Source organism: Camponotus vicinus, unplaced genomic scaffold (genome assembly GCF_025532165.1).
Source record: "Camponotus vicinus isolate PSW18456_S1 unplaced genomic scaffold, iyCamVici1.0 SCAF_13, whole genome shotgun sequence".
Taxonomy (NCBI): Eukaryota; Metazoa; Arthropoda; class Insecta; order Hymenoptera; family Formicidae; genus Camponotus; species Camponotus vicinus.
Window position 1 is genome coordinate 585075 of NW_028141949.1, and position 27790 is coordinate 612864.

At 33.7% G+C, this 27790-nt stretch overlaps 4 protein-coding genes and 1 long non-coding RNA gene across 8 annotated transcripts in view; 3 read left to right on the forward strand and 2 right to left on the reverse strand.

The window, feature by feature from the left end:
* Positions 1–1299: 1299 nt before the first annotated feature.
* On the forward strand, positions 1300–3871 carry LOC145964609 (cadherin-86C-like; the record flags this gene model as incomplete). The annotated part of the gene is made up of 3 exons (XM_083087576.1): positions 1300–1372; positions 3540–3745; positions 3834–3871. Coding segments are annotated over exons 2-3 (243 nt in total), but the record flags the coding sequence as incomplete, so codon positions are not given.
* LOC145964623 (uncharacterized) lies at positions 3865–16870 on the forward strand. 3 transcript variants are annotated; one of them, XM_083087597.1, is made up of 16 exons: positions 3865–4075; positions 4256–4339; positions 4433–4558; positions 4633–4773; positions 4944–5067; positions 6438–6630; positions 6913–7156; positions 7379–7537; positions 8107–8433; positions 8546–8930; positions 9052–9280; positions 9487–9730; positions 9924–10149; positions 10345–10693; positions 11106–13144; positions 13211–16870. In XM_083087597.1, the coding sequence occupies exons 1-16, from the start codon at positions 3989–3991 to the stop codon at positions 16711–16713; spliced, it is 8460 nt and encodes a 2819-aa protein (XP_082943723.1). In that variant the 5' UTR covers positions 3865–3988; the 3' UTR covers positions 16714–16870. The 3 variants fall into 3 exon arrangements, with proteins under 3 accessions (XP_082943723.1, XP_082943724.1, XP_082943721.1); XM_083087598.1 differs by having other exon boundaries at positions 11106–14853; positions 14937–15089; XM_083087595.1 differs by having other exon boundaries at positions 11106–16870.
* A 648-nt stretch (positions 16871–17518) lies between these two features.
* Positions 17519–26643, reverse strand: LOC145964626 (uncharacterized). Its single transcript, XR_014436521.1, has 4 exons — positions 26558–26643; positions 26035–26276; positions 18662–18997; positions 17519–17926 (listed from the first exon to the last, which is right to left on the reverse strand). It is a non-coding gene; the product is annotated as an uncharacterized LOC145964626 (long non-coding RNA).
* Positions 23055–25436, forward strand: LOC145964627 (4-vinylanisole receptor-like). Its single transcript, XM_083087602.1, has 7 exons — positions 23055–23445; positions 23738–24116; positions 24190–24261; positions 24496–24607; positions 24710–24817; positions 24960–25169; positions 25263–25436. Exons 1-7 carry the CDS (start codon positions 23055–23057, stop codon positions 25329–25331), a joined length of 1341 nt encoding a protein of 446 aa, XP_082943728.1. The 3' UTR covers positions 25332–25436.
* The window catches only part of Timeout (circadian regulator timeout), a 98756-nt gene continuing 97285 nt past the window's right edge, over positions 26320–27790 (reverse strand). For both annotated transcript variants that reach the window (XM_083087600.1, XM_083087599.1), the window contains one exon: positions 26320–27782. In XM_083087600.1, coding sequence (XP_082943726.1) covers positions 27556–27782 — 227 coding nt within the window. In that variant the 3' untranslated portion in view covers positions 26320–27555. The remainder of the gene's footprint in view (positions 27783–27790) is intronic.

The window sequence follows — 27790 nt, forward strand, 5'->3', positions numbered from 1 at the left end:
TGAAAACGTTTCTGAAATCCTTAAGATGCATACGCGAAAAATCTTATAATTATATTTATTTAATCGAAATTTTTCCGTTTCTTAATAAAAAGTTTTTTAATAAAACAATAATGATAAAATAATGATAAAAATTATAAGCATTTATGGTAATTACTTTAAGCACTTAATATTGTTCTACAATTATCTTAAATTTCATTATTATCATTTAAATTGTTGAATTAATGCGAGTTAAAGTTCACAACTGTGACCCTCAGAAATTAGGTTTGCGATATTTATCGGTATTCTTTTATCAATAAACACGCAAACTGATGTTAAAAAATTCTTTGTATTAGAGAGCCGCAATTATTTAAATGCTACTATCTCACTTATCAAGAACCTAAATCATTCGAGTTACACACAAATTATTCTTTTATCTTATATTAAAAACAGACTTTTATATACGTATAATTTATAATATAATAATTATATATAATAAATTCATAAACTGTTTTACGTAATATTTCACCAAATATCGATCAAAATATTTAATGCAATAGAGAACCAACTCATTATATAAAGGCTCAAGAAAATTAAGTTTTAAGAAAGTAATAAAAAATATTACATATTTTATCATATATTTATTAAAAAATTTTTGTAAAATTATCTGCAAACTATTTTTATAAAAAATATACTTAATTTGTAAAATTTTATAATAATCATAGAGAGAGAGGGAGAGATTACGCGATCATATTATATCTACATCTTTGGAAAAATTTATTTATATTTTTATGCAATTATAAGAAAAATATTTATCATTATTATCATTTACAAGCATGGTCATTTATAATTAATTTATCTGATTAAAAAATGGTAAGTATTGGTTTTCCATAGCCGTTACTAGTTATAGGTAGTAAGTATACCTTCAGAATTGTAATGGAGGGGATAGTCGCCGATTGTGATGTACACGTGACTCGTATAGCCACATCAACGTAGGGGATGAACAGTACAACCCCTTTCACACGCGCGGCATACGCGGCCGCGTGAAGTATGCTTCTACACGAACCTCGAGAATGTTGTCTCTAGACTACGATTGTTAAATGATTATCTCCGGTGGAATTTTCGAAGAAAAGTAACAAGTACAAAAAATTAAAATCGTCGCGCGAATATAATTATTTAAGAGAAAAACAAACAGTGAAAAATATAATGTTGAAAACATCGAAACGAGGGTTAACTTATTCTCGAGGATCGTTTTTAGACGAAGAAGGAATCGCGAATTTTTTTATTTCGAAAATTTGTGCGTTACTGCATTGCCAAAAGATTCACTCGACCTGTGATCTATGGGTATTCTTATAAACATGAAATATTTGACGATTTCGTGATTCTGTGTGTTCAGGTAAGTTTAGGTGTTTTTAATAGCTTTTGTCTAATATCGGTTTGTGAATTAATTATTCAGTAAGTATAATGAATTATTTAGTAATTATAATTAATTATTTAATAATTATAATATAATACACAAAATAAATAAATATATAACAAAATTTTATAATATTAATAAAACTCTATCATCAGTGTTTTATCTTTATAAGTGCTGGATTTCAAGCAACATATAATATGATATATGATATCATATTTGATTTCTCTATCGTAGTAAGATAATCATCTCAAAATTTTTTAATTATAAATCATAATAATATTTGCAAGAATTATATTTAATATCGCATTTATCTATTATATTAATATCATTATTATTAAAAAATATTTTTCTTTACTATATTTTCTTTTATGAGTAATTTGATGTATCATCGTAAATAACACAAATTTTTAAAATTGAAAATTAATTCTTGTAATTTTACGGAGGATATCTTTAAAAAGAGTTTTGGAAGGTTAATGACTCTTCTATTCATTTGCAATGAGATATCGGCATTATATATACATGATACGAAATGTCGATGTAGTCGACATATCGACATCCTTCACGTGCATTGAAACTTGGCGGCAGCGTGCACAATATACGATGTGATTATTTATTTACTATATATTTATAAGCAATTCGGTGAAAGTTCACGGTGGGATTTTCAATCGTGATCATGAATATCGATTTCTTTTCGCAAGTATCCAATAATGTCGATACAGCTTGCAAATACGATGCGAAAAGGGAAAAGCTTATCGATCGCTCTAGCATGGACGCTGACCGGTAAAAATATGTTAGCGACACAGTATGCGTGTGGACGGGTTAAAGCCCATTTCATCGAGAGAAAAACAAGACTCTTATTATGGATCTACGTGTAGAAAGACTAAATATTTCATTAAATTCCTTATGTCTGTTACATGATAAAATATTGATGCAATGTCAAGGCAGGACATTGACAGAAAGTATCCATTGTAAATAGGAATAAAGTAGATATAAATTATACAGGGTGAAATATAAATGTTTTCGTTGGAAAAGAATTCTGTTTGAAACTTCATACATATGTATATATGTATATGTAAATAACATTTATTTGTAATGTTTTTTTAATTCTACACTATCAGTTCATCAAATTCTGCTTCTCTGATCTTGTGATAATAATGCAATTATTGCATTATTATCACAAGATCAGAGAATTATTTGCAATTATCAATTAAAAAATGTCACACATAGAAAAAGAAAAAGTTTTGCTCAAAAAATTGCTCAAAGAATATGCTTTTTTAAATTTTATTATCTTGAATATGAAATGAAAGAACTTTTATATTATAGTATATATTTTGTTCATTTAAAGATAAAGAGGGAGTAAGATCTGACAAGCTATCTGATGTATAATAAAATATATCACAATTTATCTGCCTACTGAAATAGATGATGTGTAGACACATATTATTATTTGTAAAGAAGTAGTCGATGACCCACATTTGCACTTTTTTTTAATGATCACGCATATATTATTGACACTCGTAAAAAATTCATACCTAAGTAAAATTATTTTATGAGAATTACATGTTATTAGAGTACCCTAGAATTGTATATAGTGTTGTAAAATTTAGTTAAAAATATATGTTAATATATATATATATATATATATTTAAATATGCACATACATGAAATTTGCAATATTGTTTTATTGTTAAAATCGTTATTTTGTAATAATTTAATTTATGTAAAAATATTTATAAAATATTGAAAGAAAAAGAAAGATACTTTACATGTAATAATAATAATTCGTGATTATATATTTCCACGTTTCCATGTTTTATCATACGAATCAAAACCGTGAACAATTGATATACTGTTTTAAGACGCAACAATGAGTATTCGCGACCTCATTTTATGATCATAAAATCGATGTGTGTACGATCGTATCAAAACTCGCCATCTTTTCGCTATTAATGTCGATTACGTGCGGATTATAGAGATACAGTACTATCGATTTGCTGCGTCTTGTTTTATATTTAATGCAGAAAGATTTTGTAAATTAAAAGTGCAACGTTCTTTAATTCTAAATGCTTTATCCTCTTGTCTTGAATATTTTCATTCAATTAGAAACGCATAAAGAGAATTATGTTTTAGCATTTTTCTCTTTTAGAATGCCCCTAGTAGAAGCATGGTTCAAAGTGTGGGTTTATTTTGGACTCATTTACGGTTGGGGTGAAAGTCATCGACCACGCTTTGACACATCTACGGATATGGGATTGGTACTGGTTCCAGCCGATGCTGAAGTCGATTCCGTAATTTTTCGATTACGCGCTACCGATCAGGATGCGGATTATCCTCTCGTTTTCGAAATAACTGGTAATTAGAAAAAAAATTGAAAAATTTGCAAAAATCGTTACTTAAATCATTTTTTACGAAAACGTAATAAATTTTGTATTTCGTTCAGCAACAATTACACCCGTTGTAAGAATCGACAACCTGCCGTGTACGTTGTACAACAAAGTTTGCCAAGCCAATGTAATCTTAACGAAACGACTTATACCCGGACGTCTTCACGATTTTGCAGTCAGGGTTCGGGATACCAAGGGAGACTCAAATTCGATGCAGGCTACTATTTCCGCAACGAATGCCACGACGTCGCGTGATAAAATATTTCCTCACATTCCTTCCTTAATAATGGTACCTGAGGTAATTATCAGTGTTTTATCTAATAACACTAATTAGCGCTCCAATTCAAATATAATAAAGACGAACTTTATTTTGCACGTCATTATCTAATTATCTATTTAATATTAGCACTAAGTCCATTATTATAACATGTAATATTTAATTATAACATTAAGAATTAATGCAATATCTCGTTAAAAGGACACTAAACCAGGCAAGGAATTAGATTATATTCTTGTACGAGCAAATTCTTGGAGCGGCAAAACCGCTTATATTGAATTATGGGTACGCATTTAACGATTATTTTGTATTTGCATATAATTATATGATTAACAAGACATAAATGTAAAACGTAATATTGTTTTAAATCCGTTTTAGCAACCGAAAGAACTTTTTACTATCCGGCAATGGCAAACATCAACGCAAACGCGTGGAGTTATTACGTTAATAGGTGAATTGGATTTCGAAACCCAATCAATGTATACCCTCACTATTTACGCGACGGTATGCATAATTGTTTTTGCGAATAAATAGGAAATAGAATATTACACATATCGACCTAATATGTTTCCAATTAGGATCCTTATACGGAACCTGGGAAAGACACTAGGAATATCGCAGGCTTGAATATTGTTATTATTGTTCAAGATGTACAGGACGTACCACCAATTTTTACTTTAGCACCACCTTTAACTAGGCTTAATAATTCTGTGCAAACTGTAAGTTCAATATGTTACAATTTAATTTGTTTTGATGCTAATCGATCAGATCATGAAAATGATAGATTAAAATAAAAAGAAAAATATCATATAATTTTATGTGAATTATCATTATATTTTCCTATAAAAATTAGTGAAATTTTCCTAATTCAAACTTGTATCATTTCTAGGGAGACGTAATATTACGTGTTCATGCGGAAGATGGAGATAAAGGGGTGCCGCGTGAAATTACATATGGCTTGGTATCCGAAGGCAATCCTTTCATACCATTTTTTAACATCACAGAAATGACTGGTAAGAAATGCGTTAAGTATTTAACTAATATTATTTTGGACGCGTTGAGATTATTTCGAGAACATTGAGAGAATTAAAAAAATTATTCTTCGACCATCGATTTATATATTATGTTAGAAATCGGGCGTGATAAAGGATTAAAAGATTTTTACTATTGCGCACGAATGCAAACTAGAAATGTACTGTGTAATTAATTTACTCGAGTTGAGTCATCGTTAATTCTCTAATTTATCGCACGTCACGCGTTATTTCTCTGACAGTTTCGATCTCGGGAAAAAGTAACGACGGCGTTGATTCATATTCTCCTTTACTATTCAAAGCTGACCTCATTCTGCGAAAAGCACCGGACAATGATTAAGCAGAGAAATTTGTTTGCCGTTCCGACGCTGCCGATCTTTCATTTCTTGATATTGAAACGATTTTTCTACGTATAAAATTCGTGGAAAAAAATCACACATATATATGATTATATGATTCCCACATTTTCTAAAATGAATAAGTAGTTTCAAATAAAAATTATTTTACTATACTAAAATTATACAATATATATGAAAATTTTAAAGATAAATTTTAAAATCTATACAAATTATAAGCTATACAGAATATAATTTATAGAGATTTATATATTGAAGTGTATCATAAATTGAAACGCGTTATCTTCGCTAGACATATAAACATTTTGTCAAGTGGATAAAAATTTAATTAACGCGTATTTTGTGGAGTGAAATTAATAAAATTTTTTTTTTAAATAAGCAACCCACGCATATATTTTCAAGTTTATGCGAACATATAAATATTAATGAAATCCTTGTTATCTGTGAATATTGAAATATCAGATTTTTTTCGTAAAAGTCTAAATAAATCAGGCAAGAACGCGAAAAATTGGCGAATAGTAAACAGAAGGAGCTAAAGGTGGTCGGAATAAGTCTGGACAGTCTACGGCCAAGTATCGATCGTTCTTAGGGGTCAGTCTCTGCTTTTCAACTTGCGATGCTTATCATTCCATGGCAAGGAGCATGCGATACGTACTATGGGTCCTTGCGTGTGTAGGAGTTCCACCTACATTTAACGATATATACATTCATCTATCGCTACGAACGATTTCTTATGTCGATTCCACCGGCACATTATGTAAAATTATTGCCGGTCAGCATGCGTGTACAAGTCGAGACGAAGAAATAACAAGGATAAGAGAATTCACGCGTCCATTATCCGTGATGTTTTATTCATATTAAAAATAGTTCAGGTAGCCCTCTGCTACAGCGATTCTCCAAGAAATAACAAATCATCCCTTGTAAAAGTATATATCTTTTTTTTTAAAGAAAAATTCATTAATTATTAATAGATATTACAAATTTTGCAATGTTTAGGTGAGATTATTCTCGCTAGGCCTTTAGAGGAACTCATGCAAATCACTCACGTTGGTGCGCCGGTCGTGCTCTCTGTGGTAGCTGAGGAAATACGAAAATCTAGGGACGAGCCGCCAGCTCAGGCGACAGTCGTCGAAGTCGGATTTCTTCTTGGAGAACCAGGCAACAATCCGCCATATTTTGAAAGTGATAAGTTGGTACCGAATGATTTTAATAACGAGCACGAAAGTCAGAATAATATTTTTTTCATGAATTTTTTATCTAACAAATAAAATGGTGATTTTTCATACTATGTCTTTTTATAAATTATCGGTATTATTATATCTTTCTAACGTTTATAACTCTAAGCTAAAGCCCATGTAATAATGCTTATATTATTTATTAATCTTTTATTAACAAATTATATTTTATTATACTATATACATATATTTATGATGTCTATTTATAACGTATAAATTGCTTTCTAACTTTATAGCTACGTTACATCAATACCAGAAAATTTGGAGCCAGGTTCCGTAATAATATTTCCTGAGCAATACTCGACTAAAATCCGCGATGAAGATATTGGCAAAGCTGGTGTGTTTGCGTTAAAATTACGAAATAACAATGGTACTTTCGAGATAAATCCAACTGTTGCTGAACGTACAGCAGATTTTACTCTCACAGTACGAGACAATACACTTATCGATTACGAGATGTACAAAAGTTTATCTTTTAAGGTATGTATTTCTAATATAAAAATAGTAGATATAAGATATAGAGTTCGATTTTAATATAATGTAATATAATGTAATATAACATAATATATATATTTATATTATTTATTTGCATTTTTATTATATAAAAGTAATTAAATTATTTAATTTTCTCAATAAATAAGTAATAAACAATGTTGTCTGATTTATATTTTTTTAAATATAAATATATTATGTATGATATAGATTGTTGCTCAAGAGGTTGGTCCAGCGACAAATCTATCAGCAACAGCAGCGGTTGTGATATTTATAGAAGATGTTAACGATAATTCACCGATATTCGACGAAGAATCTTATGAAGTTACATTATCGGAAAATGTCACCGTTGGAACACGAGTTATCCAAGTAATTTTTTATCGTTTATCGTTTTTCTTTAATAAATCGAAATTCAAATATTTTTTTTCTAAAATCATCATTGCTTCGATATGCTTATAAATCGTTAATCGTTAACTAATTAATTGTAACGAATAACAGAATGGTGATGGTGACATGTCTGTGAACAATATTATTATACAAGAAATGAGTCAGTTAATTTATCATTAAGATATTTATAAAATATTTAATTTATTATACAATGAAATAACTATATGTCAAATATATATGTATTCTGTTTCTTATCAAATATTTTATCAAATTATTTTAGATAAACAAACCGCTTATTTTAAATTTAATGTTTATTTAAAGAATTAAATTTATCTTCTAATTAAAAAAATGTTATATATATGTAAGATGTTTATAATAAGGAAACAGAATATCGTAATTTTTTTATATTGTTATATATAAGTAAATTTCATATTTGCATATGTGTAAATGTATGTGCTTTTATATGTTTATACTATCTATATTATTAATAAGAATTTATTTACTGTCGTGTTTACTTTGAAAAAAAGAATCGCATTTTTATTGACACACAGGTGCATGCAACTGATAAAGATACCGGTCTCTTTGGCAGCATTCAATATACAGATATAACCGGAGAAGGAAGCGACGCTTTCACGATAGACTCCGATACAGGTTTGATCACAGTTTCGATGGGATCGATTCTAGATCGCGAAATGGCAGCACAACTGCAATTAACTATACATGCGCGTGATGAGAATGGTAAAGGTAACACGGGTGTAGCATTTTTAATAGTGAATTTACTGGACGTAAATGACAATGCACCGATTTTCGAGAAAAATGCCTACGAATTTATATTAAATTCCGATTTATCGAATTTCACAACACCAGCCATCATAAAGGTAAGCCTTAATTTTAGATTTTTATTTGGATTACATTGATTTACAATCGTAATGCTTTCAATATCGATATTTTTAATATTTGTATATTTTTCTATCATTTTCATGTGCATAGGCTACCGATGCCGATGCCGAACCACCGAACAATGAAATTCGTTACGAATTGATTCATGGAAATTATGAAAATAAATTTTATCTAAATGAAATCACTGGAGAATTAATATTACGTTCGCCCATCACAAAGTTCAGACGAAAAAAACAAAGCAACAATTATGACAAATTTTCCAAAAAATTACACAAAGAATTTTTTCAATCGGAACACACTATACGAGAAAATATACCGAAAACAGCAGTGTTCCCTACAGATACAATAAATTCAACAGAAAGTATTCTAAACGAAACTGGATTGAAACATAAAGTTGACGAAATAAAAAAATATCGAAGAAGACGAGCGGACACTGATACTCTATACACTTTAACTGCCAGAGCATACGATCTTGGTAAATATATTTATAAAAATATAACTTTTATATGGCACAATAAAAATATAAATTATAAACTAACTAGGATTACAAGTTTTATGTAAAAATGTATTCCTTTATTTCTTCGTGATGTTTTTAGGTGTACCTCATCTAGCGAGCGAGACAGAGATCTCCATCGTCAGAGGAACTGCCATGGAAGCTCGCATAATGATGTTCGTAGTGCCAGGAGAACATCCAAATTTAACGAGGACCGCTGAGACATTAGCCACTATTACAGGTGGACGAATTACCGTATTGGACACACGTCCTTACGTGCCGGATAATAAATCAGGCGTTACAGACAATGCTGTACCAATGGAAGGAAAAAGGTTGATAGAGATTCGTAAAATCTTCTGGTTTTCTATGCATTGTTAACAAGAAGCATATAATTTTAAACATTTGAAGAAAACTGTTAAACTATTTAAGAATCTTCTCTGCTAAAAATAACAGCATCTTTAAATTAGCATTGATGCGTTTATTAATCGATCAGAGATTAATCGATCCCTCATATTTCTACTTCATTATCTGTTGCTAGAACGATCGTGATAGCTCGCGTCGAGCAAACCGAAGTCGGCACACCCCTGGTGGATGTAGAAAGAATTCGTAATACGTTAGCTGCGAATGGGGTGGGAATTATTGGCGGCACAGGCACTACCAATGTATCTATAACGTATAACGACGGGACTACCACGAAACTGCCAATCGATGGAGTAATTCACAAAGGGGGAGATACACAGACCTACGTAAACAAAACAATCACCAACGTTCACGAGGAAGTAGTGAGTTAATTAATCCATATTTGTTTCAACCTCATCGCGCTTATTTCATTCGTCTCGATATTCTTTCTAATTTAGCACCAATTTAACATCTTGTAAAATATCGTTGAACAGAGTTTTATTAAAATAAATCATATTTTTTCCTAATTTTGTTGGCAATCTTTTAGAGAAATGAGAGATCAGAGTTCTTTTTCAGACTGTGTATAAAGCGGAGAATAAATTGCTCTTTTGGTTACTGATTATTCTGGGCCTACTGATGCTTTTGGCAATTGCAGCGCTCATTATCTGCTGCATCTGTCCGGGTTGTCCATTTTACATGGCACCTAGAAAGCGCAGGGTATACTCGTCGGAAACGCTTATCACTCGATCTAACGGTCGACCGAAACGGCATCTTCATCGGAAACCAATGGCTACAATCGATAGTAATGATCACTACACAATTATATAAAAAAAATTTTGAAACGCTTAAATATATTTCTCTCAAGATACTTTTTGCAATTAATGCTCCAATTGCATGTAGTTATTTAACGCACATTTTGTAATTTATGAAGTAATCGTTATTTATATAAAAGATATTTTAATTTATTAAAAGAATGATAATATATACAAATATGCAGTTACTTCGAACGGAAAGAAGCAAGCTTGGAGCGCAGATCCGGCTCGAAGAAACTGGCAATTTAATCGTCGAAACACTAAGAATGGTGGTTTAGCATCGCTTCCCGGTGACGTCGTGTATATTTCGGAACATCCTCTCATTGATCAAGCGAATGTAGAGTCATTGAGGCTACGTGATGGCCCGGCATATGATCCTTCAAGAAGGAGAAGGATTGACGAGCAGGAGAGAATGTATATGGAGGATGTCGAGGAAAGGAAGGCTAGAAATTACGATGCCACAGACGTGGAGTCTTTACAACGACACGAAATCGAAGATGGTGCGGATACTTTGCGTCAAGCTTATAGACAAAGGTGGGTAGAATATATGCTCATTGATAACAATTTCACGATAATTTTTAATGATTCCTAAATGATAAAGTTGTTCCTGTACAGTAAAATTAAATAGATAATAATTACAAAAAAAAATATTTGTGGCATACTTTCCTATATATTTTTCTTCTATAAATTTGAAAAAGTTAGTTGTGGCATTAATATTGTCAGACTTTTATATAGTAATCTGATTTATTTAAATATAACTTTAATCAAAATTTTATGTATTATTTAAAATAATTATTATTAAAATCAAATTATTGTTAAAAATGTTTCTCTCTTTTTTTAACACTTCTTTTTAAAATTTCCATGGAAATTTGAAACACATTCTTATAGTAAAATTTTTCTTTTAATTGACAAGATAGAATTACTTCTTTTTTGAATTCCATTACAGATATATCGATCCTGAGTCAAACAACGAGCCGGCGGTAAGAGAGCAACATTTTTACCGCGAGGGAAACGCAGAAGTGTTGCAACTAGTAACGCGGGGACAAGTAGAGGATACGAGTCAACATCATTATCCGACGACTTTTATAGTGGACGGCAAAGATGTACTTTTGCAGCGCTTTATGCAAGATCAGAAAACGCGGCAAGAGCTGTCAATGCAAGAACCCGAAGTGCTGCGCACGGTCGAGTCTCATCAACACCCGAGAAATTTATATCAACACAAGCAGGAGATTCTTCTCTTGCCGGAAGAATTGGAAGTTGTTAGACGTCGACGAGCGGAGGAATTGGATTCTAACGCGCAAAAATTGGCGATGGATGATGGATATACAACTCAAAAAATGGATCTAGAATCACAAATGCGAGACGTTCATCGTCAAGAGATCTCAATAAATATACCCGGGATATCGGATAAAACGTCAGTCCCTAAGGATCAAACGATGCAATCTGCAACGATGCAACCGTATGCATTTCATGATCTAGAGCTGGCGAGACAGAACGTCTTGCTGACGCGATTACTTCTAGAGAGAGAATCCAGGCATGCTGGTGGCACGATGGATGCCGTGAGTTACTTAGAGACCCAAAGTCTTCCTGGACAAGCAGTCATCGCCACACAGACTGACAGAGTCGCTGCAACTCAAACGGAACGACATATCCGAAGCAGAAGCGACAACGATGAATCTGACGAAGATACTCGAAAAAACCGAAAAAAGATGAAATCGAAGAAACGCTACGATGAGGACAAATTGAAGAGAACACGGATTTTATGGATGAAGTCGCCTATCGAAGAAGAGGAGAGCCCATGCTTCGACAAACGACTGAACATCTTGAGGAAGAAAGTAAAAGAAGTAAAAGAGGGACGAAAGGTATCCTTGCAGCCCAGAGTACTGCGGGAAATATCAGATTCTCTCGACGAGAACGGAAGCATTTATCGCAAGAGAGAAGAGAAGTTGGCGGAAACTTGTCAACAGCCCATTGAAGAAACTGGCGTCGCATATAAAATATTGTGCGAAAAAAAAAATGGCTCCTCTTCGTCTATAGAAGTAGATAGACAACAAGATGAGAAAACTTTCGACGAAAAAAAAACAGAGAGCCTGTCATCACCGGAGATAAGTGTCGATAATAGAAAATATATCCACCAAACCATGGAGAAAAAGAGTACGAGAAAAGAAAGCAAAATAAAAAAGCAAAAAAAGATAGAATCCGTGATAAAACCTAGTTTTCGAGTTTTAGAAAAAGAAATCACAATGTTGACAAAGAAATTAAGTAAACTCGCTGATAAAAAGGTACAGGAAGCCGCAGGCGACGAAAGTATGAGTCAGGAAAAATCAAAGACATCGGAAGACTCCAAAACAGATTTGGATCATAAGAAAAAAATAGACGATTCAAAAAAACGCAAACAGTCTGAAATTTCTCCAGTAAAAAAAGAGACAAAAACTGAAAAATTTATTTATCATCAACCACAGATTATGAGTCCTGGCAGTACCGAATACGAAGATCCATTTGAAAAACCGATGAAACCGAAAGCGGAATCTCGTCAAAAAGTTGCAAAGCATAAACAAACAAGTAGCCATGTGAGAGCAAAAAAACAGACGCAGAAAGAACGCAAAAAACAAATCGTACAGGACCCAGAGCTCGAAAAACGCAAGGATGCCGCGAGTAAGGAAAGTAGCAGATCAAAAATCGAGAAGGCTGCTAAATTATCATCACGTACATATAAATTAGCAGCCATTGGCCGTAAAAAGCATGTTTCGGAGGAACCTAGCACGAGTACAAGTTCCGATCGAATAAACGGTAAAAAGGATTCATTCGTTAGTCGAGATCCTGACAAGAGAAGCGCAGAATCTTCGGAGATTTCATCAAATCACGTGGATCAACGAAAATCGAAACAGAAACTAGACCATGTGAGCGAGAGATTCTCGGACGATTTTGTAACAGAACCACAGAGGAGAGACATCGATCGACAAACTGCGTTTCATTCAACGATGAGTATAAGCACACATGAAAAGGACACTACAAGCGATAAAAAAGACATCAAAGTAATACAATTTTCAGATGATTTTACAACGGAAACACAGACGAAAGACATGGAACATCAAACTGCTATTGAAAGTGAAATTGGGCATAGTGCATCTTCCGATATTGACAAAGATCATGTAACGTTGAAAGAAATCGTCGAAGATATCGCATTTATTCAAGATCTAAAATATACACAACTAGATAGTGAGATTACATTAGATGCAAAAAAACAACAATTTGGAACGTCTGATATAGAAGATTTGGATGGCAGCAAAAAGAGTACGATGCCTTTAGATTCTTCTGCCTTAGAAACATTAAAAGAGCAACAAATAGAGAAACCGTCACATATTGATAAAAGTGATATCGGAGAAAAAATAGCTTATATGTCTGAAAGACATGAGAAAGAAGCAGAAAAATCTTTGCATGAAATTGAAAGAGAAACGTTAGAAAAAGAAAAAATTACGATAGAAAGTGATAGAGATGAATTAAAGACTTTAGAAGATACCGAAAAAACTACGAGGAAAGAAATAGATATACCGGAGCAATATATAAAAGATGCGAAAGTATCAAGTGATGTAATAGAGCATCACGTAGAACAAATAGAAGAATATAAGAAAGACGAATTGTATAGCGACACTATCGCACCATTATCGAAAATGGAAAAAGATTTGAAAGATATTAAAGATGTTACGCATCCAAAAGAAGAAGAGAAAACTGTATGTGAACATGAAAATGATCAGAAAGAAGAATTAAGTCATGAGCCTATAAAAGAACAGAGACGAGAAGAGGAAATGCCTTTAGCAGAAATTACAAGCGATAGTGAACAAAAAATGAAAATAATACCGAAAGACAATGGAAAAGATTCATCACATGAAATTAAAAGTGATGAGAAAATGAAAATTACAAAATCAGATACTGAGGAATATCAAAATGTTATAGAGAAATCGAAAGAAATTCCACAAGAACATGCGACTCAAGATTCAGAGAGAATAGGTAAAGACATAGAACCAATGACTGAAACATTTGAAAAATCATTCGATGTTAAACAATCATTTCAAGATGATTCCGTAAATTTAACTGATATTCCCTGCGCATTTTCAATCGATGATAAAACATTAAAGTATATTGATGAGTCTACGAGTCAAGAGGATGATTTAAGTCAATCTGAATCTAGTGAAATAACATGTATTGTAAAGGAAGATACCGAAATGGACAAACTGAAGCACTTTGATGACGATCTTAAAGCAAAGACAGAGATTAAAAGCCAAGAAATTGAAGAAGAATTGCATGAACTCTCTCAAGAAATATCCACCTTACAAGAAATAAAATTAGAAGAAACTATTGAAGACAAGTCTCCCACATCTTTAACAAAATTGACTACTTCCAAAGAGGAAATTACAGCTAAAGAACAATTACAAATTGAACCTGCAAAGGAAAAAGAAGAATCATTTCTCGAACAATATGAAGAAAAAGCGGAAGAAATCTCTGGAGTAAAGGAAAGACCTGATGAAGAAATAAAAAAGGTACTTGATAAAGAATTTTCTACTACTCAATTGCCGAAAGATACGGATCTAGAAAAGTCAACTGCCAGTGAATCAGAAAAATTGGATAAATCTGCGACAGCTACCGAGAATATAGACGTTGCAGAATCACGAGGCAATGGAGAGCACCAAACAGACGTAAGCGTTCCAATTTTTAGAAGCTTAATTGATGATACAATTGATGTTTCGGAGGAGAGCGACTCATCCAGTGATATTTCCAGGAAAACAACGCTGACCATGAGACCCTATGATACTCCGCGCCATCGGCAAAAGTGGCAGCAACAGGAAAGCCTTGAAATAGCGGGTATGTCTGAAATAAAAACTTTTAAAGATGGAGAAGATGCAAGAGTGGAAACCGAAACGGAAGAGGATACAGGCAGTAACGTATCGCTCGATGAAATTGAAAATGTAGAAGATTCGATCGCATCGATCAGTGAATCACAGGAAGATAAAGAGATAACGATCAGTGAATCACAGGAAGATAATAAGAATAAAAAGGATAGAAGTATTGAAATTGCTACTACATCTGAAAAAATTTCTTTCAACGATGAAAAAATTTTACCCGTATATGATTTGGAAAAAGTAAATGAGGATAAAAAGGACAGAAATATTGAGTCAAGATTTGAAGAATCGGAAGCTAATATAAAATCAGATATAAAAGATTTATTAACAACAATTCAAGACAAGGTTCTTTTAACTATAAGTGTTAAAGAATTAAACGACACGTTAAAAGAAAATGTTAAAGATGAAATCGTTCCAATAAAAGAGGATGAGGAATGTAAAAGTGAGACTGCTGCACCTCTTAAAACGATTGAAAAAGTTTTACAACAAAATGGCAAAAGCGAAATTAGATCGTCTTTGAAACAAACCGAGCAAATAGATCTTACAGAAGATAGAAGAAGAACCGAAGATACCAAAGTAAATAAAACAAGAGAAAAAAATTCTCTGGATAAAATCAAAACTAAAGACATCGAAGTAGACAAAATAAAAAGTAAAGACAGTAAAAGCGGCACTTTGGAAAAGTATGCTGGAAAAACGGAACTTTTCGAAGACTCTGCGAAGAAAAAAAAGAAACCTGAGCGACCGAAGATGCCTTCACCCGGAGAGAGAAAACGTATTCTTGACGAAAAGACAAAAGAAAAAGCTACACCAAGTCATTCTCATCATCGATCTCGTAAATCCATTGATTTAGAAAAGAAATTTAGAGATGACGGATCGCAGAAACAACCATCACGAAGCGAAGAGGAGCATCCGCAAAAACAAGCGTTGCCTTCAAAATCCAAATTCAAAAAGGACAAGAAATCTACAATTCCCCCGAAAACTGGTGAGGTCGACACGAGTAAAACGCAATCGAAATACATGGCCTGGTATAATAAGAAACGTGATGAGGCCGAGAAGAAGAGACTGGAAAAGAAGACGGAAGACGAGGACCAGCTACCACGTTGGGTAAGTAGAGGTTTGAAACAAACAGCGAAGCAAAAAGAGAAGCAAGAAGCAAGAGAACACAAGACTCCAGAGGTGACGCCGCGTACGAGACGCAAGATCAAGCCTTTAATAAACGTCGAGTCCGAGCAGTTGAAGGCTATCGTGCGCCAAGGACGACGGTTAAGAAAAGCCGAGGGTAATCTCGAGGAGGATCCGCCGATCCAGATATTCGCCAGAACACCGCCGATTTCTACGGACACCCAGCATCGTTTGCTGCAACACTCGGAGTATAAATACGAGAGGGTACCGCCGCCCTTTTACCTTCATCCACCCCCGCCAGCGCCGCATCCATCGCCGCAACTGTCGCCGGAGAGATCCCTTGAAACCCAACCATCCACATCGCAATATCAGCAACCTGAGGAGCTGCGTTCGGAGAGCATCGTTGCACCGCTCCAAAGTGGCACTCGTCTACGTCATCAACAGCTTCTTGAAAAAAAAAGCGTTTTCGATATTGCATACAGCGAAGCCGCGCCATCGCAACTCCGATCCGACAGTGCAACTCCACCGTCTTAATTCTCTTGAACATGTGAACATTAATATTATTATTTTTTTCATACATAAAAAGATATATATATATGTATAAAATAATTATACATACAATATAGTATATATAATTATTTATTTGTGTAACAATTATATATAGAATTATTTCTTAATCTTTAATCGCGCAATTACGATGATTAAAGTTAACATTTTATATATACATACTTCTATATGTGATGTGCAGAATATAGCAAAATTATGTGTCTTGTATATATATTTTATAGCATCATCTTACTGTTTTTTAAATATTTTTTAATTACTTCGTTGTTGCAAATTCAAAAATATTTCATATGAACAATACTTACGATTATTTAATATTATCAAAAAATAATCGTCATAATCTTTTCTAATCTCGAGGTTTATAGTATATAAAATATTTCCTGCAAAGAGCAAGAAATATATTTAACTGTTCGTAGCATAGTATAGTTTATTTACGTTACTGCCAATAAATAATAATATCAATGTATCTTTAAGTAAATGCAATACAAATTAGAGCAATCAATTTTATATATTATTACTTCAGTATAATAATGTTTATATAATATATGAATTCTTGTAAATAGATATATGTATAAAAATAAAATATTCTATGTAATTAATATCCTTCCTTAATTTTGTTTTCTTTGTTTCTCGATAATTTAAAATAAAATTAGAGTATCTAACTTTTTCTCACAGCTTAGTAGTTTTCATTTTATATTCAGATATATTTAAAATATTATCAAATCCAAGAGATGTATACACACAATATAAAATTTGCATAAATTTTTCTCTAAGATTGCCAACAAAATAGAATTGTTTAAAAAAAACTTGATATTCCTCTCTGAACAGATTATAAAGAACGCAGAATTTTGCAATTAATATAAAAATCGATTCGCATAGTTCTTTCGCATCAACATTACCTAATAAAAATTTCTATCATTTAAGTAAACTCGTGTGTGCGAAATATATCATCGCGACGCCACTGACATTGCAATATCATATGCATAGATATCAGGTGAAGTCTAGCTTCTGCCACTTCTGTTTTGCTGCTACAAAAATATCCTTCATGTCGACTTTACCAACTCGCTATCTTTTGCCAACCAATTTATCTGCACTCGATGTGTTGACTGCAATGAATATATAATACAATCAGCCATTATCAGCAGAATAACGAGTCGACGTAACAACATTCTTCATTATCTAACTGCAATATCACAAAAAAGATAATTAAATATCATTATCATCGTCAGACAATATTAACATTATTCAGAATAATAAGAAAAATATTCTGTTATATTAAATCTTACAAAATTTCCAAATTCAACACATGGAAGAGAACGATATAGGATTCTCACTCTCGAGTAATCAAAAAATATTGCATATAATCTTAATTTAATTGCAATATTATATGTATTATATATTACATCATATTATATTTTATACTGTATAGGATAAAAAGAAATTCAAACACAAGAGAAAAGAAGCAACTGCAATATGCATTTTTGAATTGTCCAACATCAGAAAAAAATAATGTTGAATCAACAACATCAATGTAATTGGAATTTATTTTATTAATTCAGTAATATTATCAGTCAAATCAATATGCTATGTATTGATTTGATTAATAATATTATTGAGTTAATAAAATAAATTTCAATTACATTGATGCCTCGATATTTTTTTAATCGAAATTTTGCAATATCAGCTGTTATTAATTATTAATTAACTTTATACTGGAAATAAACAGAATAAGAGAAAGGCTATCTTTTCGTTTTACGAATAATGATAAACGCGTATCGAGCATTTTCCATTGTTGCGTGCATCGCCGATCTAACGGCCGATGACGTGCGCGTTCCCACGCAACGCGACGATTACGTGTTTCGCCGGCTTTGACGTGCTGCTGACGACAAAGATGACGTTACCGATGCAACTAACCTACCGTAATCGAAAACATAATGGTGCATCAAACATAACCGGAGACTGGTAAATCTTTGGATCGGGATAACACGATCGACGAGTTGGTCGCGCCGCTTGTTCTTGCAGTCTCGAGGCTCGAGGTCACCCACCCGTCATCGCCCATGAGCGTCTCGTATCTTGCTAACACGTATACTCGCCTGCTACCCGCGAACCTTATCAGTCGGCCGTTTGCGACACATTCGGTCCCGGCAAGCTCGCCATGAATTGACAGTTGGTCGTTCATACGGTAAGCAGGCAGATTTTTAAAAGGCCTGCCCCGTCCATTCATTACCGCGACGAGATGGAGAACCAGCTTGGCCTAAGAGAGAAAAGAGATTATCTTGTTGATTACCAATTAAAAAATATATTATAAAATATATTATTGTTTATGAATTATTGTTTATTTATTGTCTATTGTATTATTAAAAAATTGTATTATTAAAATATCTTTTAAACAATAATAAGAAACTTCCAAAATTAAATGCATTTCTAAAGGATTTATCAATATTCATAGACACTTTTTATAAAATAGAAATTACATAAGAGAGAGCGAATTAGTAATATAACGAAAAAAAGATATAATGTTATAATAAATAATATAAATAAATATATTAAACTATTTATTTCTCTTAACATTTTGTTAATTATTAGTCCCATTCTCAGTTTACTGTAATTTATTGTAATTTAATGTAGTTTCTATTGTCATGTAATAAAAACTAGAGTAATATTTATTGTTATACGCCATATCAGAAGTGATTTATGTGCTATACAATCATTATTTTGCAATGAAAATATTATACTTTATCGCTATAACAATCTTGCAAATTTTCATCAAGATCACGTCTGATTTCCTCGATGCCACTTGATTATAACCGCGTCAGGGCAGAATAGAATGACGCTATTTCAGCTGCGACAGACGAGCGATGTTACGCGTTGTCGACAAAAGATATCTTCGTATGAACAATAGACTAAATGTTAATTGTTGTTAATAAAGAGTCATGTATGTTGCTGTTGCAACGGCGAGCAGAGCCGCGGAAGAGGCTGCACCTGTACCAGCCGTGCGCAAACACACCTGAAACCTTTGACCTTTTCATCGATTCGCTCGCTTCTCCTGTTGGCGAGCATCGATCTCCCTTTCATCCTCCCCTTCGAACCCTTCGTCAACTGTAATTCCATCGAGTACCGCTGCTGCACCGAACGCAACGATGTTTCTGAAAGCGAAGCCGCAATCGATGCACTTTAATTTGATTACTCCAAGAGAAATATACAACGATCGTGCAATTCAGCTTTTAAACTTCCAAATACGAGCGGAAGGAAATACATATTGAATTCCACTGGAATGGAATAACATCGATATACACAAGAAAATTTAAAATTAAATTACTACAACAATCTCTATAATTAATTTGCATTAAATAATTTATAATAAAATATAAAAGTACTATCATCTTCATGTTGCACTGTCCATTTTCGAACACGCATATTCAGATAATTTCGATTTCTATCGATGTGCTTGATATATTTTTCCTTTGTTTGCTGTAAAAAATATTTTAAATCGACATTAAAAATATTTTAAATCGACATTATTTATGAAAAATTGCTTCACATTTTTGCTATCGCGACTTTTAATATCGCGATATTCTGACGGGTACTCGTGAAATGTTGATCCAGCCCTGGAGTCACGCTACGCATACTATTTTCGCTTTAATTGCGATCACAAATATAGCACGTGAGTTTATATATCGTGTGCCGTGAAAAAGTTCGGCGCGCGTACATAAGCGGAACGGGTTTAGCCCGGTCCTTAATAGCCATCAATCATTGCCAAAATTCGGCAACGCGTCGGACAACACGGGCGGCAGGATACCATCACCAAAGTAGAGTTCTCCGGGACCAACAGGACGGGGGGAGCCCGGGAACAGGGGAAGGGACCGAGTGAGACATGGAACCCGTTCGATACTTCCGAAAACTCGGCTCGACCATTCCGATTACGTTCACATGAATTCATCGTATCACCAACACAAACTCGAGTCCACTCGAGTATAAGCAGTGACATAAAGCGGCCAAGAAGGAGGGAGCGCGAGCGGAATGAATATAAAATACGCAGAAACTTGTTCATTCCCCGTGTAATATACTTTAAAACTATGATAAGAAAAATAATATATCTCTTTCTAATTGTCAAAGTTGCCGAACGAGAAAGTTTCCTCGCGTATAAAATGAATTTTTAAAACTCATTAACCCAGGAAAATTGACTCTAAAGATTGATGAAGCTTTCCTTTTTCTTCTTCAAATAAATAATAAATTAAATGTATAAGCCATTTTATAACGTTTGATTTATACTTTTCGAGATTACATTTCTAATTTTAACGTTCTCTGATTAAAGCGAGGTGTATTTATGGATTAAAAACTGGCTTTTGATATCTCGGTCGCTTTTCTTGACCGTTCGTTTACCGACGATAAATATAGATTGAAAGTGAGTAAAAAGTACTCACGGATACGTCAACGCTATATATTTCAATTAAATTAAGAGCGAAACGCGATTACGCGTCCTCGTATCCGATGCAACGACCGATGCAGTTGACGCGATACTGTCGGCGACCAGGAAGCGAGCGAGTTTAAGGTCCGAAGATTAACCAGAGAGTCAGGGGAACCGGCAACTTCACTTCCGGTGGCTGTTCGAGAGAGCGTGTAATTTGATATCGAGTTTCACGCTCGTATTTCTCTCTGTGTCCGGCGAGAATCTATATCCGGACATCAAAGCGCCTGCGAACTTGCCGCCCGGGCCACGGGAAAAGTTTGCGCGGACACTTAATTGAAGAGTGTATCCGGGTGCGCGCTGCAAATGCTATTTGCATTTCAAACGAACCGGTCTAATGACACGTCTCGGTGACATTTATTTGCTTGCATAAATCATGCCCGGACCGGGAGGGGGACCGAGATGTGCGCGTTGCAAGAAACGCTGCCGAGAAATGGTTCCGGAACTTTGGGCGTAAGTACAAGGTGGCTGTACGTGCGGAACGAAAATTAATTCTATGCGTGGACACAGCACGAATGCATCCGTTCTTGTATGCATAGAAAATTACTATACGTGGAGAGAGAGGAGGAAATTGCGAGGAATTGATATTTCCATATCGCAGGCTTGTCCAATCTTTACTAAAGTGTGATCGACACTTTTATTCAGTTTCCAAGATGGAGAGCTTATTGCATCAAAAACAAACAAGTACTAGTGCTGTACAATTTATTTTTTTTTAAACTTGCAAAAGTTTTTTGTACTCTTCTCCTATTTTCATATGATAGTTGCACTTGCATATTATCTGTTAAAAGTTGAAAATTAATTGATTAATGTGTGGTGTGTACAACAGCTAATCTCATTGAATCTTTCATTTCACTGCATGTTCTGCAGCTAAGTATCACCTCATGATCAATTAAGAATTATACCGCAATTCATCAGTCGATCGAGATCCATGAGTTGGGCAGACTAGTCATATATATCGCAAATTGACATATTATTTAATATAATATTCATATTTATATCGATCAGCTGTTAATATCTGCGCATGCTTACGACAAAATTTTATCGTACATATTGTACATATATAATATAGTTTGAAAGTTGGTCGCGTTCACGATCACCATAAAAGTCATTCAAAGTTGATCGCATTCACGATCATTGTAAAAGTCACTCTGTTCGATTTTTCCACGATAAAAATTTAGCAAGTTTAAAAATTCTTCACTTGGATGCTTTCCAACAGCCAGTCGGTTCGATAAACGTAATATTTTCAAAGTGTATCCTTGGAGGATTTCACGCGTTGTTAGTTGAAATATTAAATTAATACAACAATATATCATACTGTTTCCTGATGATGCATTTACAAAATTTATATGTTATTATAACGCGTGTTATAATAGTCAGATAATATGGACAGTAATGCAAGCTAGCTAATAATCGTCAAGATTCAAAAAATCTTACATGCAAGTCCCTTATCGTTACACATGGCGAGTCGACGTTTATCTTTCATGACGAAATAAATATTTTTCACTCGAATCTAGAAGCTTTTATCTCTTCTGTTTGTCGATGACAAGCTTATATAATCCAACGATAAAGCTGCACCGCGCCGCGATATCTTGGCCGGACCGTGTATGTATGTACATATATGTACATGTGCGATTCTCAGGTCGTCTGACGTAACGTACGTAATTGTCCGGTGTACATGTATCCGGGGAATATGCGAAACAAGAGTCGAATACTCCAAGCGTACTTGCGCGTAACCATCGTATCTTTTTTGCGCGAATGCATTGCAGCTGGACATAAGGTCTCACTTGGATTTTTTTAAATTTATGGCCTTTTCCTCCTCTCTCTTTCTTTCTCTCTCTTAGGCATGAATCGAAAGAGTAACGATGATCAGACAGAGATCAAGAGAAAAGACACAATATCTTTGGAGTATTACATCTCGTGCTTGCTTGTAATACTTGGATATGCCCGAATTTGGCCCGTCGACTCGTTTCCGTTACGTAAAGTGGTGTTTTCAATCGGAGCAACGAGTGTCTTTATTTTGGGAAATTCTCTGCTCTTACTCTCGGAAATTGTGGAACTTACAATGATAAACGAGCTGAAATTATTTGCCAATATCATCGGAGTAATCTGCATGCATCTGGTGGGTTTAATAAAATGGTGCTACTGTATAAAAGAAAATCGCCAAATCATCGATATTGCGATGAAATTGGAAAAATGCCACGTACTTTGCCAACAAATCGATAATAGCGAAGAAGGTACATGATTATCCATTATTGTGCATTGACATATTTAATTTATTTCTATCTGAATGTAAATTTTTTTTAATATTACTGAAAATGTTAAAGATATGAGAACAAAAAGGATCATATTATTAATTATATTACAAATATATCGCACATGATTTTGATGTGTTGCAAAAGTGTTTATAAATATTCTTGAAATAATTTTCTATAATTAGAGAATTCGCGAATTACGTGTTGCAATTACATATTTTTTGCAAGTCAATCCTCAAAATTTATTTGTATGCACTAAAGAAGATCTTTTTAGGATGTCAAATATATAAGAAGGAAATGGAATACGCACGTCGATATTCCAATTATTTCATATACGGATGGACATGTACGTGTATTTATGGTGTTTTACATTGGTGTGCCAATCCATTTCTTCTAGGAACTTGGGCATTAAAGCAGATGAATTCGGCAAATCATACATTTATCAAAAGAAGTTTGCCGTTTATCGGATGGTATCCTTTCAACACCGATGATATTTATAATTATATTTATCTGTATCTTATGCAGATTATCGGCGGTACGTCTTCTGCGCTTGGAATTGCTTGCTATGATACTTTTTACGTTACGATGCTAATGATCATCTGTGCGCAATTTCAACACATCAATATAATATTGACAAGAATCAATTTTGATAAGTATGATCAATCTTTGCATTAATCAGTGCTTTATAAAACTCTCTTCGATGGAAATATATTATTATACTTGCAGCGTGCCAGAAGCAACATTTATTCTCGAGAGAAAATTAAAGAATTGCGTGGATTGCCATGCAGAGATTATAAAGTAATGTTTTTATTAAATAATGTATTAAATAATAGTGAAATTATAATGTTATATTGCGTTATATCAATCTCATGAATCTATCGAGATATTTTCATCAAGATTCATTACATAATTTGAATTTTTTTAATCAGATCTCTAATGTCAATGTATCAAAATTTTGATGTAATTTTTCTTTTATAAGAAAAGAAATATTATATTTATTTATATTATATTTAAAAGAGATAAATTTTTTAGGCTTTTAAAAACATTGCAAACTTTTTGCGGTCCGGCAATGTTCGTGCAATGTGTCGAGACATTAATTCTTATTTGTTTAGTCTCATTCGAAGCATCAACGATTAAAATTGCGGTATAAATTATTTTACAAAGTGTGCAATAATATGTATATTAAAAATATTTTGTACTTTAATTTTTAGAAAGACTTAAATTATATATTTTTGCAACTCGACAGATTGATTCGGAGTCCATCTTCAAATTATGGGCTCTGCTCGAATATTTTTTATGCGCCAGCGTTCAATTATATATCTTCTGTTTCTTTGCCACTCAACTCAAATATTTGGTTTGTTTTGTATGCTAAATTTTTAAAATCTTTATCTACTGTATTCTTAGGAATTTTTAAATTAGGACAATACAGAAATTGTATTGACTATTTCGTTAAACATGTTATATTAATTTATATTTTAGGTTTTGTATCATTTCAGGGCTTGCAAATTGCGCATTCAGTATATTTCTGCGGATGGGAACTTATGATTTTTCAGGAGAAAAAAAATCAATCGAAAAACAATTTTGAAAAACAATTAAAACATTACAATATTAATCGACTAGTGCAAATGATTACGGTGCGAGCACAGAGACCGATTGTTTTAACCGGTGGTCCATTTTACATACTTTCGTTGGAAACTTTCAGAGTTGTAAGCAACATATTACACATGGCGAATTTAGACGTTCATCTGCGGACATTATTATATTTTATCCTTAAACATCAATATGGAATTATATTACAGATAATTAGTTTGGCAATGTCAAATTCTGTAATGCTGCGCACAATCTCTGATACGATGTTAGATGAATGATAAAATCGATAGACATTTATGTATATATTTTCTTTAACGTAAGAGCTTATTTAACTGAATATACTATGATAATTTGATGATGAAGACAATATGTGTATATGATAATTGATAATAAATTGGATTAAAAATTGAAGGAATAAATTAGAGTTATATCCTGTAATACTACTATTAGCCAAAAAAAATCTTATGCAAAAGGTAAGGCAATTTTTCCACAAAATAATTTTTTCTTTATAAAAATTTAAACAGATCAGATGCGTGTAAAGTGATTCTATAATTAAATTATTATTAGTCATTAGTATACCAGATAAAAATACCAACCATAAGAACTTATTATATATGTATGTGTTTGTTTTTTTTAATGGGACGACTATCTCTTATATCGTACATTAGCATTCCTAAATCTCTTTCTTGCGCTCATTGTAAGCATTCTTCATACTTTCATATCGAGATATGGAGCGAGTGGAGAAAGAAGGAGGAAGAATATAGGTAGCTAGTGTGGGAGAGCTTGTCGATAGAGTGGGGACAAAGAGAGAGGATGCTATCCACCTACAACCGTATAAGAAGCCCGCGCTTCTACCAGGAGAGCATGAATATCGCGAACGTCGCGGCTTACTAACTCATTCGCATGTTATCTTATCACGGATGCTACGTGTCCCGACGAGGCAGCTTCGATTTCGCGAGTGGACTCGTCGCGACAGCGTACCTCTTGCTGCGTCGTGCGTGCCTGGCATATGAAAGTTGAGATTAGAATGCACGTGGTCACTCTTCTGGAATCTCGGTCGTCCTATACTGACGAAGACGAGATGATGATCGACACTAGTAGTTTCTCTCGCTGATACACCGCCGAGAATGATGCGGCTTCCCGAGGTCAGACTTTGCTCACTGTTCTTTATATGCATCTCGCCACAGTTGTTGATACTCAACATCGAGATTTTTTATTTCACACTACAACATATCGATATCTGTCGAATCAATAAAAATGCGCAAATACATATGTATTTGTATATTTTATTATCTCTGAAAATTATTAATAATGAAGGTATGTATATATGTGTACCGCACACATATGTATATAAATCAGAATGGGTTCTTGGAAATACTAGAAATATAGGAACAATCTTTGATTATCGAAGAAAACAATCGATTAATTTACTCGCACATGTGTTTTATGCAAGTAAATTTAATATTATATTTATATTTAATATTGTATTTATTATTGCATGTACCAAAGTCGGCCGAGGCTTCGTGCAATATATTTCGTGACTAGGTTCCGGCTAGGTTTTTCATTCTTAGCCTGGCATGATCCCCTGATCGTACATCCGCGAGTCGCGAAGTCCTTGCGGCGACATTATGTGTCGTTCCGCGATCGGTGATGCCGTCGTTAACCGTCGAAGGTGGTATTGAAAAAGGTGGGAGTTGGTCTTTCGTCGCGCGATTACGTCTCGATGCACACGTACGTATCGTTAACACTCGCCAAGACTCCTCACCTGCCCATCAAAAGACGTAAAGTCATCCACATTGGCCAACCATCGAACCGGGATGCACGTGATCGAGGAGGTAGTCGCTCAACGTGCCGCAATCTCGAGCGGGACGAACGCTTGGTGATCACATGACCCGGACTCCGCTCGAGGGAGACCAGCCTTGCCAGCCGGCACCACCGCGCTCGCATGTTCTCTTCGTCGTTACTTGGCGAAATGTGGACGCCTTTCGGGAACTGTTTTTCTTGGCACCCTGAAGTGTACCCCGGATGAAACCGATTGTCCCGTAAGAGCGTCGTGGAACCTTGACGAAACTTACAACATATAGTATACGAGACCTCGTTCGAGCACTCGTTGATAAAGCCGATACCTGTAAGAGTGTCTCAAGCATCGCAGATTCAAACTTCCCAACTGAAGTTAACAATGCTAAACTTATATTTTCCAAAAATCGAAAATTATAAAGAAATTTGTATTTTTTTTATAAATGATAATATATTGTGTTAATGATGATTCTTCAAAACTGAATATCTATCTCCTTTTTATTTTTGCAACTTTTAATTTCAGTGATGAGTATTTTTCACAGAGATGATTTTTTCAATCGATAAAATGTGTTTAACTTTAATTAAAATTAAAAAAAGCACTAAAATAATATATAGTATATACTCTCTATGTCTATATAACATTTTGAATATATAAGAACACTTTGAATATTTAAAATAAGATAATGAATAAATACATGTTACTTTTTAATCTTCTTCATCACTGATTATTACGCGAGATAATTTAGGTCGCTCAGATGGCACATTAGACAATGATTCTTCGTCATCGCTAATTATTACGTGAGAATCATTTGTCTTGCTTGCATCACCATCTTTTAACGATTCTACTTCCTCGTCGCTATCAAGTAGTCGACGTTTCTTATTAGATGGTTTATCTGTATCGGAAGAATCGGATCTGTCCCTCTTTGTATCATCTGTAAAA